We start from the raw sequence: 13,053 nt of genomic DNA, 5'->3' as shown, positions 1-13,053 counted from the left end.
CAAATACTGAAGGATTAGTACGAAGATATGAAATACTCTTCTAAACAACTGCAATAGCTTGATGTGCTCAACACCACCACTGGAAAAAACAGACCAAGTATCAGTCACGAATGCATTCGCAATCTGATGAAATGACAGTGCTGCTGCAGCAGGGATGATACTCTAGCATCAAACTGAGCATGAACAAGATCCACGGTCTGGACCATGATCAACAGTAGATCATGTAATTAGAAGAGATATTTTGGTCAAAGACAGTAAGAATATTAAAATACAGTTGTGTCAGATTTCTTAGGCTGGGGAACTTCAAGGTGAATCTACCCACATGAAGGCTGACAGATTGACTCAGCCTAGTGCCTCCTAGCACGAGAGTCTGCCCCTACAAGAATCTTAAGATCAAGCAAGTAAAATAGGGAGCTTGGACAAGCTCAAATCAGGGGGGACACATTCCCAGAAACGTGGCTAGCCACAGCACACATTTCAGTAAGTTACTTCAAATTCAGATCACATCTTCAAAACCTGATTTTGACATTTAAGTGATCAGCAAAACCTACACAATTTGACTGAACCATGAAACACACACCTGGATGCGTGTGTGGTGGCACATCTTCTGCCATCAGTGGCAGAAGTTTCTCCAGGCTTCACAAGCTGGGCTCTAGCAGAGTGATGCACCCTCTGACCTTAAAATCCAGGAGTTTTACAGGAATCTTGTTTTGAGAACAAAATTAGGAAGGGCAATTTGTTAGGACAAGGGAATAAACTTGTTTTCCTCCTACTGAGGAAATTGAGGGGGGAAGCGATGGAACCAGAAATGCATCTGAAGTCACGTCGATGCCTGCCCCCACCCTCAGACACACCCTGTGCCAGGTACTTTCCTCTCCAGCACTCCCCTTCCCATGCCTGTGCGTTTTCTCTGTATGGATTGTTAAATACATCAGAAGCTCCTTCCTTTGCATTAATGCTAAAGCAGCACTTCCTCACACAGTAAACATGCAGCTTCTACACCAACCTTGCTGCTGCTGCCCAGAAGGGACAGCAGCTGAATAAACTTGTTTTCCTCCTACTGAGGAAATTGAGGGGGGAAGCGATGGAACCAGAAATGCATCTGAAGTCACGTCGATGCCTGCCCCCACCCTCAGACACACCCTGTGCCAGGTACTTTCCTCTCCAGCACTCCCCTTCCCATGCCTGTGCGTTTTCTCTGTATGGATTGTTAAATACATCAGAAGCTCCTTCCTTTGCATTAATGCTAAAGCAGCACTTCCTCACACAGTAAACATGCAGCTTCTACACCAACCTTGCTGCTGCTGCTGCCCAGAAGTATGACAGCAGCTTTCAGAATGTCACAGGCGCAGCACCCACATTCCCTTCCAGCACAAGCCTCCCAAACCTACCTGAAACTCAACTGCTAGCCCACTGCTACATGGGCAGAACGCATTTCCACCTGAAAATTGTAGAGAAATTACATATTTTTCTCTATGCAGTTTGCACTGTGCAGCTGACAGCACTTGCCCTAATTCACCTGGTTTTGGGAACTGTTCAGGGAAGCTACACCTTCAGGTCTCTGCATGCTTGGAACGAGCATCCTGGCTTCACACTTGTCTCCCGGCGCAGAAGTCTCGTACACACACTTCCAGATGGTACACTGCTGCGCTGTTCTGGTTAGAGCAGCTTCCTACCCACAACACTCAAGTCTTTGCGAAATGAATCATCAGAGGGATGAGCCAGCTGCCTCTCTCTCATCGACACTGCCAAGTGCTCAGCAGCAGCCCTGGTAGGCTACTCGTTGAAATAGGAACAAAAATTAGGGTCAGATTACATCTACTAGGATTTGGGAATAAAATGTACAACCTCCTCGCTAAAACAATACCCGACATGAAACAATACATAACAGTTTACCTATTAAGAATATTTATATGAGACAGATCTGGAAAACAATCATTTCCATACTTTAGGAACAGTTAAGATCTGTATTGCTGTCAAACTACAGTACCTGCATTTCAATACCATGTGAAGAAAGAAAGTCCAATATTATTTTATTGAATAATCATTAATTGAAACAAAGACTTTACTAAGACTTAACCAACAAAAACCTATTTATTTATTCCAAACACCAAGATACAGAAGTTTTCAAGTTTTGCAAATATTGCTCCAAAGCAAAATTCTATATACAGCGCCCTCAGTTCTAATAGTGCATAAACAAAGACAAATATACTTATGTATCCACAGTGCAATGTTTGCTCATTTCATCAAGGCTCCACTTTGCATTCACTTACCAGTGATTTAAAGAAATAAAGAAAGTGACCTGCCAGACCGAACAGTTGGTCCAGACTAAGAAATAACAATGTGGAAACTTGCAAAAACAGGGACAAAAATGAATCCAGGCAGAGCACAATAAAGAATCTTTCCTGAACATGAGAAATGCTACTCTATTTTAAATAAATATTTTCAGTCTTTATCTGCAAGGGCTTCCCTAGCTCTACTAAAGGAAAACAAGTCTCCAGTATTTGCCATTTGATTCACCCATCAGAACTGCCTTTTCTTCCAAATCTTAAGTACTGCCCTGAGCAAAAATAAACTGGCAAAGTAAGAATGTACAATGAACACACAAAAAGCAACTGCTTGGGAAGGAGAAGTTCCACGCTGGAGTGAAAAGTCTGCTCAGGAATTTACCTGCTTTCACACCCTCAAACTGTAAGCACAGCTGACTTGTTAACAACGCTGCTACGTTCTTCAAGAGACGCCCCGTCGGAGTGCTTGCTTTACAGATTTCAACCAGGGAACACCTTTCTGGTCGATCTCACCTGAAAAAACCCAAAAACCTTCACAGTTGTCCGGGGTGCTCCTTCTAATGCTGTTCCGGTTGTCTGGTTGCTGCCGCCTGTTCTAGAGCTACACAGTATACATGAACTCAGGTGTCATTAACAGGAATGAGACAAGGTATAAGCATTGGTCTCATCTTCAGAGAGCGAAGTCATTCTTAAATATCATGTAAGCTTTATTCCAATTGTGTTACAGAAAAATAAGTTTATTTTTCTGCTGTACATATGTTGTATTCACTATATACCAACTAGTACTATAAAACTGTGAGACAAATTATTCCCTGAAATGAGTCTTGGCACAAAAGCCTTAGTTACTACCTAGAGTAGCCTAATTATTTTGTTTTCTGAAGGAAATAAAATATTTACTGTGTAGATACCATTAACTCCTACAATAATATTGGATATTTCAAGTTTACATTATTCTTTGCACTATACAAACATTACAGATTCATATCCAAAATTAGTAATTTGTACAGTTACGGGCCTTTCAATTACAACTGTGCTTAAATTCTACCCTTTGGTGGTACCATCACACACAATAAAATCAAGGTAACAAATCCAGCTTTTTAAGGACACCCTCTCACTGCAAAAACAGCTTAACCATTTTCCACAGTGAACTTAACTCAGCAACGTTTGGGAAGGAAAACTAAAGTCACAGCCATTATTTATGGAGCTATGATCTGCAGCTGAAAGACTTTTAACATCTCAAATACTTACAATACACCAACATTTCAAAAGGTACTGTATGTGACTTGAACATAAGCAGCATTTTCACCTTGCTCTCAAAGTAATACAAACCAGAAAATTAAAACTTAAGGTATAAAAAGGGACTTTGTGAACATACACCATTTAAGATAATAACCCACTCACTGTCTGCGAGGACAGTACCTCATGCATAGATCTTGAGGCTTTATTTACACAAATATAAAATAAACTGATTCCCAAAACCACACATTCAGAAAGTAAGTCTTTACAATGAACACGTTCAGAGTATTGAAAAAAGTCTACATTTCAAAATATAACCGGAATGGCAATTATTAACAAACGGGTAGAAAACTACGTAACGTCCATTACAGACCTTGTTGAAGTCTGGAACTTCGAGGGCATCTCCAGTCTTTCCACAGCGGTATTTCATACTGCCGCAACAAGGGTGTCCCACTAGCACTGCTTCAGGAGGCACAGTATGGCCATATTTAAGAGCTCAAGAACGCACATAAACACAACGTTCATGGGTTTCCCCAGTACCAAGTCATGTGATAGTGACAGGATAAATATGGAAAACAATCATTTATTCTGAAAATAAGTGCAATCCACCTGTGACCTTCTGCTACATTATTTAACGTAATAGAAGTGGGGTTTAGGCCACTGTTACTTGCAAACCTCCACATAACAGATATAGTTAAGAGCTGGACATTCATACTTACTAAGTCTGAAAACTGTTATAACATTTCCTAATGATTAAATACTGTGTGCTATTATGCATAAATCAGAAGGAATAAAACATGACACAAGTCACTTAAACTATGCAAAGTTATTTACAACTTCTGTCAACTAAACATTTTTGGCTCTTAGAACTCTGTTCTTCAGTGGCACAATTTTTAGTCAATTTAATTATTTTCAGTCTACCGTTTCAATGAGCAACTTGTAAGGAGTGAAAATTTAAGTATAATTTATCAACCAACACCCAACCTCTGAAGACAACAGTATGACCTCTTCCATATCGTTTTAATTGCCTAATAAACGTGAAATTATGATAAAATAACCTTTTTGCTGTTCTTTGAACAGCACTTCTTCACAAATCCCTGAAGTCAATCTGCACCACATGCAACCAGCATGCTAATTTAATTTAAATATACAGAGCTGTTCACATCAGATGCTCCAACTTCGCACTCAATAACAGTCTCCAACATTTTCTAGTCTCACGTTGAGCAGCAAAGTGCAATCTGTTGCACTTTGCCTAGGTCCGTTATAAGCTGCTTTATACAATGTTTGAGTTGTGGGAGTCGAGCTAGCGGTTCTGGTGGTTCCAGCTCTCCTGTATAATCCAGCCAACTCTCCAAAACTGCGAAGAAAAACAAAACTGTCAACTATTCCAGTTCTCAACAAATAGACCACCTTAAGTCACAAAACAGGAATTCTTTAAATCTTTTGTGAACCTTGAGAGCGCGGTGGGCAGTACTTTTAACACGTGGTATTTGAGAAATCAGAAAACCAGGCTCCTCACACCAATCTTTGCAGAAAAAAACCCCAGATGTTCCTAGGAGAAAGCAGGGAGGAAAACTTAGGACTAGATATTGTGAAGTCTGGTGCTAAACTTCCTCTGATCTGTATCAATTCCAGAGCAAGGACACTGCGGTACAGAAAGATATTCTGACGGTATAAACTTCAAGATCAGCATTAGATGCAAATATACAGTATTTTCATTGAAGATCCTAAAAGGACAGGACTATGCTAATGAAAAGAAGTTTGTCGTCAATACAGAATACAATTGGCCAAGACAGAAAGAACTGGGTAACAGAAAATGGGGATGAAATCCAAAAGCACAAACAGCAGACTACTGCACAAAGAAAACGAATTCCTGCTCTAAAGCTTCTCAGCAGGAAACAAGAACCAGACATACTACTGACCAAAGACAACTCAGGTGACAATGTAATACGACCACGAGAAGGGTGGTCACATTGAACTACGATGAGTTCAGGGGACGGGACAGATCACGGAAGGAGGCTGAAACCTTGAAGACAGAATACATCTGCCAAGAGAAGCAGCAGTGGCCATTGCCACTAACTAGATTACAGGCTAGTTTAACCTAAGGGCAGTATCTGCTGAGAACTAGTGGGCATTACCCAACTATTGACACATCCAGCCATGAAATAAGAAAATTCCTGATCAGAGTAGCAATGCTCTCAGCAGCCCTCCAGCTCTGCAGCAGATACAAAGAGCCTGACTTCTGTGAACTAGAGCTTCTTCATTTATGAAATAGGCATTATGATTACAGGCCTGATTGATCTTCATCACCTGAAATATTCCTTTAGTTGTTCAACTTTTCAGTACCTTACTGAACCAAAGAGAGGACTCTTACTGCGGCAAAGGTTAGATTCCCAATACCCTTGCAAGAAAAGCTGCTGCTGTAACCACTACACAACCAATGGTCAGACTTAAAGATGTTAAGAAAAAGAACTATCTTGGATTGTTTAATGTAACACATAAAGCGTTTAGAAGTTTTCCATTACTAGGAAAACAAATTTCAAGAGACATTTAAGAATTTGGAAGAGACAGGAAAAGATAAGAGCCTTGTGCACCAAAGAGGCCACCTAGAATAGACTGAAACAGCCAGCAAGTCCCTGAAGAACAGGGAAGTTCAGATACACAGAAGCGCTATGGAAAATGACAAAAACCTGAAAGCAAAAAGACATGGAAGATATTCTACTACATCATCTGATGCAAGTATTTAGAGGTGATCTAACTAGAACTTTTTCTATAAAATTCTGCTCAGTTTTAATTTGTTTTTAAAATCCACCCCGACATCAGCAGCATGTCTATTTTCTATTAATAAATGCAGAAAATCTGACAAAGCAACACTCATCTCTCTGTAGGTCTGCAGAAGTAAAATTCAAGTTAACATGTTTTGAACAGGTAGTTGTTAAATACAATTAATTTTTTGAAATAGGAAAATGTTACCTACCATCTAGCTCCTTCTCAATGAAATCCATTCTGTGTATGACTTCATCTTGCAGAGATTCCACGTGAGCTAAAAGATTAAGCTGCCACTGCAGCTGCGAGTTCACAACTCCTTCTTTGTCTTTTTCCAGCAATTTCATTTCAATAGCTTCCTCTGGAGAGACTTTCTTAGAGACAGACTCTCTTACCTAGCAGAAATACATACATTAATATTTATTACAGTGAAACAGAATTGGTAAGCCAGACTGACTGGGTCCTTACAGTTACCCAAGCTAATTGCTCAACTAATCTTAGGCTAGTGGAAGATGGAAACACACAGAGATGAGATCATACACAAATATTAAGGCAGTCTGAGCAAGAGGATCTAAATACAGACACGCTTTTCTAGGTATTTTGCTAAGACCTATTCTTTGCACTTCACAAGCATCTGATTTTCAAAAGATAACATATATACACGTAGCTAGCTCCCTGCCAACTTCCAGCTGGAAGATACTGCATTTAATCTGTGCATCCTAGGGAACATTAAAGCCATTTTTAACATGGCAGTGATCAACTAAAGAGCAAATTATTTTGCAGTGAGAAGGGATTTTTCCTGAAGGAATCTAATCTCAATTCTACTAAAACTTTCATCAAAGCATCTGGTAAAAAAACATTACCACCACTTATAAAATTTGACTACACTGTCAGCAGTGTTGATTCTACTCCCCTAACTTTTTTCATCATTCTGCTGAAATATGACAGGATTTAGAAAAAGGCTCCTAAAAGACTGAAGAACTGAAATATATGCCTTTCTGGGAAACAAAGCAATCTCAATTGATTTGATAGAGAAGTTGAAAAGAACATAAGTTACAGCTTACATATGCATGAAATAAGAGCTAAACAACCTTTTAACCTAGAAAAGGGAGGTCAGTATTTCCCAGAGGCTTTCTAACATTTGTCAGGCCGTATTTCATATGAGTTGGCACTAACCGATCAAAGCAAAATTTTTGCACTGAGGTGTAGAAAGGTAGGCCTCCGATAGAGCTGAAAACAAGAACCAAGACTTGAAAAGATAAAACTAGAGTGCTCCAGTAGGAAGAAGATACAGGACTATTCAATGGTGATCATTCTTAAAAATCAGTTCAGGCTACTTTTTTTTTTTTCCGCCATGAAATGCTGCCTGAAGAACCTGGAATCAATTTATTTAATGTAACTATTAAAAGAAACATGGGAACAAGATGGAAATAACTAAAAGCTGGAACACCAGCCTATTTGGTAGCATCATACATGCTTGCCCTGTTCTCTCTCTATCCCCTTGCTAGTGTTTATTTTTACATTTAACACACACAAAGTAAGCAGCAATAAACTGCCAGTGGACCATAATGCATGTTTCACAGACTGTGCAGATGATCTAAGGTCCAGAAGACCTCTTCAACCTAGATTTTTTTTTTATTTTTAATTATTTGAAATGGAGGAGTTGATCGCGTCTATCATTTTAATTCATATTGGCAACTTAAATTTAACAGCATAGGAAAAAACTAACCACAAATAAACTAAATACTATTAAAAAGGGTTGAGTTTTGCACTTTGCCAGGCAAACACATCCTCTATGCAGAGATGGTTATTTTAATACAAATACCTTAGAGTAATTGTGTTTGGATTCATTTTCCATCTTGCATATTTCTCGGTCCAGATTCCAGCCAAATCTCTCTGACAGGGCATCATCCCCATTTTCCCTTATTCTATTTACTCCATCATCCATGGCTGAACCTCTCGTTTCCACAACCAATCTCTGCTCTATCGCAGGGTAGTAGGCCCGAGGCTTCTGGTAACAGTGTTCACTCGTAATGTAAGATTCCTCCACAGAAGGAATGGTTGAGGGTTTCTCAACTGTCCCATTCCAAGTTCTATAACTTGCCATCTCCTCTTTGCAACAGTTTTCCTCAATGTGAATGATGTGTTTTGTATGAATTTTTTCATCCACTGTAATGTGCTTCCATGGATGGCACCAAAGCTTTAGGTCAGGATGCTCTTTATTTCTGTCCAAACATAAAAAAGTAAAACACCCACCAAATTTAAACTTCAAAGTGACTGAGCAAACTACCCTATTAGGTAAAGAAATTAAGCAAGAATATTTGAACTACTACATGCTTTAGTCATCGTAATCAGTAAAAAATACCCAAATATTCTGAAATAATATAATTTCACTGACCTCAATTGTGTATCTTCCTACAATGTTCTGTTAGGTTCACTATTTTCATTTCTATAACATGGTATACAAGCCAAGTGTTGGCATTAAGAAAAAAATTGAAGAATAAGTTTCAAATAGATACATACAACTTTTCACCAATGTTGCCCTTGAAGAAGCATTTTGCTTCAATATTTGCAATTTATTAACAGCATAAACTCATTTTCACCGGGATATTTTTAGTAGTATTTTAAACAAGTCAAGTACACTGAAGCTAAACTAAGATTTTAACAATTTTAAACACCAGTAAAACAAAAAGACCCCCTCAAACCACTCAGTATCAAACTTTAGCCTGTAGTTCCCCAAAATAAACTTTAAAATTCAATCCATTGATCTTTTGTAACCCTCTAATAACAACAACTGGGGACTTGGGGGGTGGTGGTGTAGAACTTCTTTAGTATTTCCTTTAGAAGTTTAACTTTCCTTTAAATCCCAAGATGCTGAGCAAACTCTACTGCCTGGTACACCAACATGCCATAGTCCCCCTACCTGCTTCTTATAAAAATTCTTATTTTAATTGTTTTCAAATTGAGTAATACGTTATTTACTCCAGCAGCAGGGACAACTATAGGTATCGGATTCTTACACAGATATAACAAACAAAAAATTTAGAGTGAGCATTGTAACTGATACTGTTCTTCCACAGGTCTGTCAGGCATTAAAACAGCAGTAAAAAGGAGAGCAAAGCAGAATAAACCTGCTTATCTTCAAAGGGTAAGCAGCTTATCTGCTACAGGCTGCAAGAATGCAGCAGAAGCAAATCCTGACCCTAAAGCACCTGCATTCAGCTGCGCAGAAAGGAGGGGGTCTACCCCAAAACCCCACTCTGTGCTTCCTTGCAAACAAAGGCAGATGGAATTACTCCATTAAGCTGATCCAGCTTTTCCAGCTGTTAGCCAAACCACTCAACAAAACATGACCATTTTACTTCCAAAGTAACTGCTTTCTAATCCATTCTACAGTAGCTAAGGTTTCTTCAGTGTCTATCAGAGGAAACTACAGTTAGTACAACTGCCAAGGACTTGCTCAGACCGCTTTATACAAGCGCCTCTACCTCCAAGGACTCCATGTCTATGATACCAAGGACTCCATGTCTATGATACCCTTGGTGAGCAATCCTGAAGGCACATCTAGAAAAGCAAAAGCCAAGTGTTCATTTACCAAAGCTTTCTATTCCAGCTCCACTGATATTCTACGCCTAAAGGCACTATTTTGCTCAGCAAAGAGCAAGGGATAACTTTACAGAAGACAGAAAATTGAAAGATGATGCACCAGCTATATAAGGATGAAAATTCAAACGCTTAACACTTGAGCAACCTTTTAACTATTGCCTTCTGAAGGCTGGCTCTCCCTCCCATTGCACCGTCAACATCACCTCTGATCCTTTGCCACCTCCTTGAAATACTGAGCAACACTCTCCTAATAATTTCAGGCAGCTGTGAAATCATCTCCTCTCCCCTAGATGGTAGATCTGCATCAACAACATAATCATTCTTCTAATTCAGCAACTTTTAAAATCCTTTCTGATTTATGTAATGATAAACAGGGCCTATAGCTTTTAACAAGATGGTCCTAACAGGACCACACTTCATCTTTAATTAAACCTGGTCATCACACCAACTTCAGGATGGGAGAGAAAAGGAACAAAGTCTGCAACAAGCATCACACACTTGCCCAGTGCTCCATACCTTAGTGCTATGCAAATCTCAATTTACTCTACAACTGGAAAGTCACAAACTAAAGTCTTGCTATTTAAGAAAAAGCCTAAGGAGTAGTCTTACAATATTTATGTTCTACCCTCTCCAAAGACGAAAGGTTACTTACAAATCTGACTAAAAGATACCATAATAGAAAAGCAAAACCTTATGTTAAAATTGCTACTCTTGTGCTTTAAGCATTATTCCATTGTTTAAGCATTTCAGGTACTGCCAGTGGCCCTACTGCATCACCACAGATTACATTTAAGGGAAAAAAGTTCTAAAGAACACTGGAAACACTAAAAGCTTTGCTTTCCAAATAGCTGCTGCTGTGCAATTTATCAACTAATGAATTATAAATATGGAATTCAATCAATTTAAAACTGCTGGATTTGAGTTAGAAAAAGATTTTTTCAGTCATCAGAACCCAAGGATGACTTTAAACAGGAAAGGATGCAGAAAACTTGATTTCTACAGTGATTACAGAATATGTTATTTTTTCATATATATCTGTAATAATCTTTGCATAGAAGTGAATTGCTACAGGTTGCTGAAGGTGCAACTGCTCTCCCACTACAACAGAGCAGCACATTATGCCGAACAAAAAGATTTGATTTCTGCTGGAAAAAGCTATGATTTAGAATTACTGGAATGGAGAAGGCAAGTGTTATAAGAATGCTGCCATCGGTTATACACCTATCCTCTTCTTGCTACTTAAATCCATTTAGGTGCTTTAGGAGAAGCTGCTGTTACTAGTTTTCTCCCTCTTTACTTCATACCTTCCCAACCCTTCTATACACAGTCAATTTACACTCCTCAACACACTTAAGTAGTTTTTAAACAGCCAAGTTCTTTTCCAAGATCACGTTAGCAATTCAAACTATGTCGTTATATATCCACAAAGAAGATAAAAAATCAGTCTGAATTTCTGGTTATTTTTCTACTATTTGAAATCTAATTCACGTTGAGAACATGCCAACTGATACTTATATACTGCTTACTGTAATATGCTCATCTTCAGCTGCAGTCCATGCAGTACTTCTATCACTCTCTGTACATCGCCAAGAAGTTGGTGAGTGGCTACTATCTTCTTGGCATTCTGGTGGGAATAATTTTCTTCCAAAAATGCTAAGCCATGCATGTGACCATTACTTAACCACTCCTTCTCATACCAGTACTTTAAGCTGGACCTCTGACCTAAAGCAACAGTAATGAGTGTGTTAAAATGAAGCATTAACTATGGCATGTTAACATTACTGGTAGTAATTCTGATTATCTCAAAGTCTTGCAACAGATTATTTTTCTTATCAACAGTACCAATAAAGATCCTATAATAGCAGACAAAACCCTGAAGATACCAAGAACTTGTGAAGTGGGAAGTGAGATGATAACCTCAGTCAAAAACCTCTGCCCCACTATAAAAGCATTCAGACCCCAAATTCCATCAAAGGACATCCACGACAGGTAATTGCAGCTAATGCACAGAGAAAACTGTATTTTTAGCAGGGTATCACACTGTCTAGTAGCCATGATTATAACTAAAGCTATAGTTTGAATACCGCTCTCTGCAGACAGAAAAACGCAGCAAGAGGCAGTGAACTTCCCTTCTCCAATGGTCTTGTTTTTAAGCATCCTACATGTATTAGTACATTCACTCAAAAGTAAATTTTAAAGGAATCAATGATGAGGTTCTGATGGAGAACTTGCCTACATCAGGGTATTAATAATGCTAATTCTAGCTTAAGAGGTTGGAATATCAACAACAGCTGAAATGAAATTATGTTAAATGTGATAAATGCATCAGTAAGAGTAACTTAAGAAGCCAAGCAAAATGGTATTAGCAGGAAAGAGTAGAACTTGAGATGCTTGCTAAATTGCAAAACCACAAACAAAAAAATCCAAGCCAAAAACCCAACAAAAGCGCACACACACCCTTGTAAAGTGTATTGTTACAACAGATGTTCTCAGAAAACAGCTCAGCACCCTGAGAAACACCACATCACAGAAACACACCTGGGCGGGAGTGTTGATCTGCTCGAGGGTAGGAAGGCTCTGCAGAGGGACCTGGACAGGCTGGATCGATGGGCCGAGGCCAACTGTATGAGGTTCAACAAGGACAAGTGCCGGGTCCTGCACTTCGGCCACAACAACCCCATGCAGCGCTACAGGCTGGGGGAAGAGTGGCTGGAAAGCTGCCCAGCAGAGAAGGACCTGGGGGTGTTGGTCGACAGCCGGCTGAACATGAGCCGGCAGTGTGCCCAGGCGGCCAAGAAGGCAATGGCATCCTGGCCTGTATCGGAAACAGTGTGGCCAGCAGGAGTAGGGAAGTGATCGTGCCCCTGTACTCGGCACTGGTGAGGCCGCACCTCGAATACTGTGTTCAGTTTTGGGCCCCTCACTACAAGAAGGACGTTGAGGGGCTGGAGCGTGTCCAGAGAAGGGCAACGAAGCTGGTGAGGGGTCTGGAGAACAAGTCTTATGAGGAGCAGCTGAGGGAACTGGGGTTGTTTAGCCTGCAGAAAAGGAGGCTGAGGGGAGACCTCATCACTCCCTACAACCACCTGCAAGGAGGTTGTAGCGAGGGGGATGTCGGTCTCTTCTCCCAAGTAACAAGCAACAGGACGAGAGGAAA

General features: G+C 39.7%; 1 protein-coding gene across 6 annotated transcripts in view; it reads right to left on the bottom strand.

Annotated features, from left to right (window-relative positions):
• Positions 1 to 2,075: 2,075 nt before the first annotated feature.
• The window catches only part of PHF20 (PHD finger protein 20), a 77,688-nt gene continuing 66,710 nt past the window's right edge, over positions 2,076 to 13,053 (bottom strand). For 5 of the 6 annotated variants that reach the window (XM_019473123.1, XM_019473126.1, XM_019473124.1 and 2 more), the window contains 4 exons: positions 11,423 to 11,618; positions 8,116 to 8,515; positions 6,502 to 6,685; positions 2,076 to 4,881 (listed from right to left, as the gene is read on the bottom strand). In XM_019473123.1, the coding sequence (XP_019328668.1) occupies positions 4,739 to 4,881; positions 6,502 to 6,685; positions 8,116 to 8,515; positions 11,423 to 11,618 (923 nt within the window). In that variant the 3' untranslated portion in view covers positions 2,076 to 4,738. Of the gene's footprint in view, positions 4,882 to 6,501; positions 6,686 to 8,115; positions 8,516 to 11,422; positions 11,619 to 13,053 lie in introns of those variants that run through there. The other variant, XM_019473128.1, reaches the window with a different exon arrangement.

The sequence above is a fragment of the Aptenodytes forsteri genome, unplaced genomic scaffold (genome assembly GCF_000699145.1).
Source record: "Aptenodytes forsteri isolate BGI_AS27 unplaced genomic scaffold, ASM69914v1 Scaffold38, whole genome shotgun sequence".
NCBI lineage: Eukaryota > Metazoa > Chordata > Aves > Sphenisciformes > Spheniscidae > Aptenodytes > Aptenodytes forsteri.
This window is presented reverse-complemented; position numbering and strand designations above follow the sequence as displayed.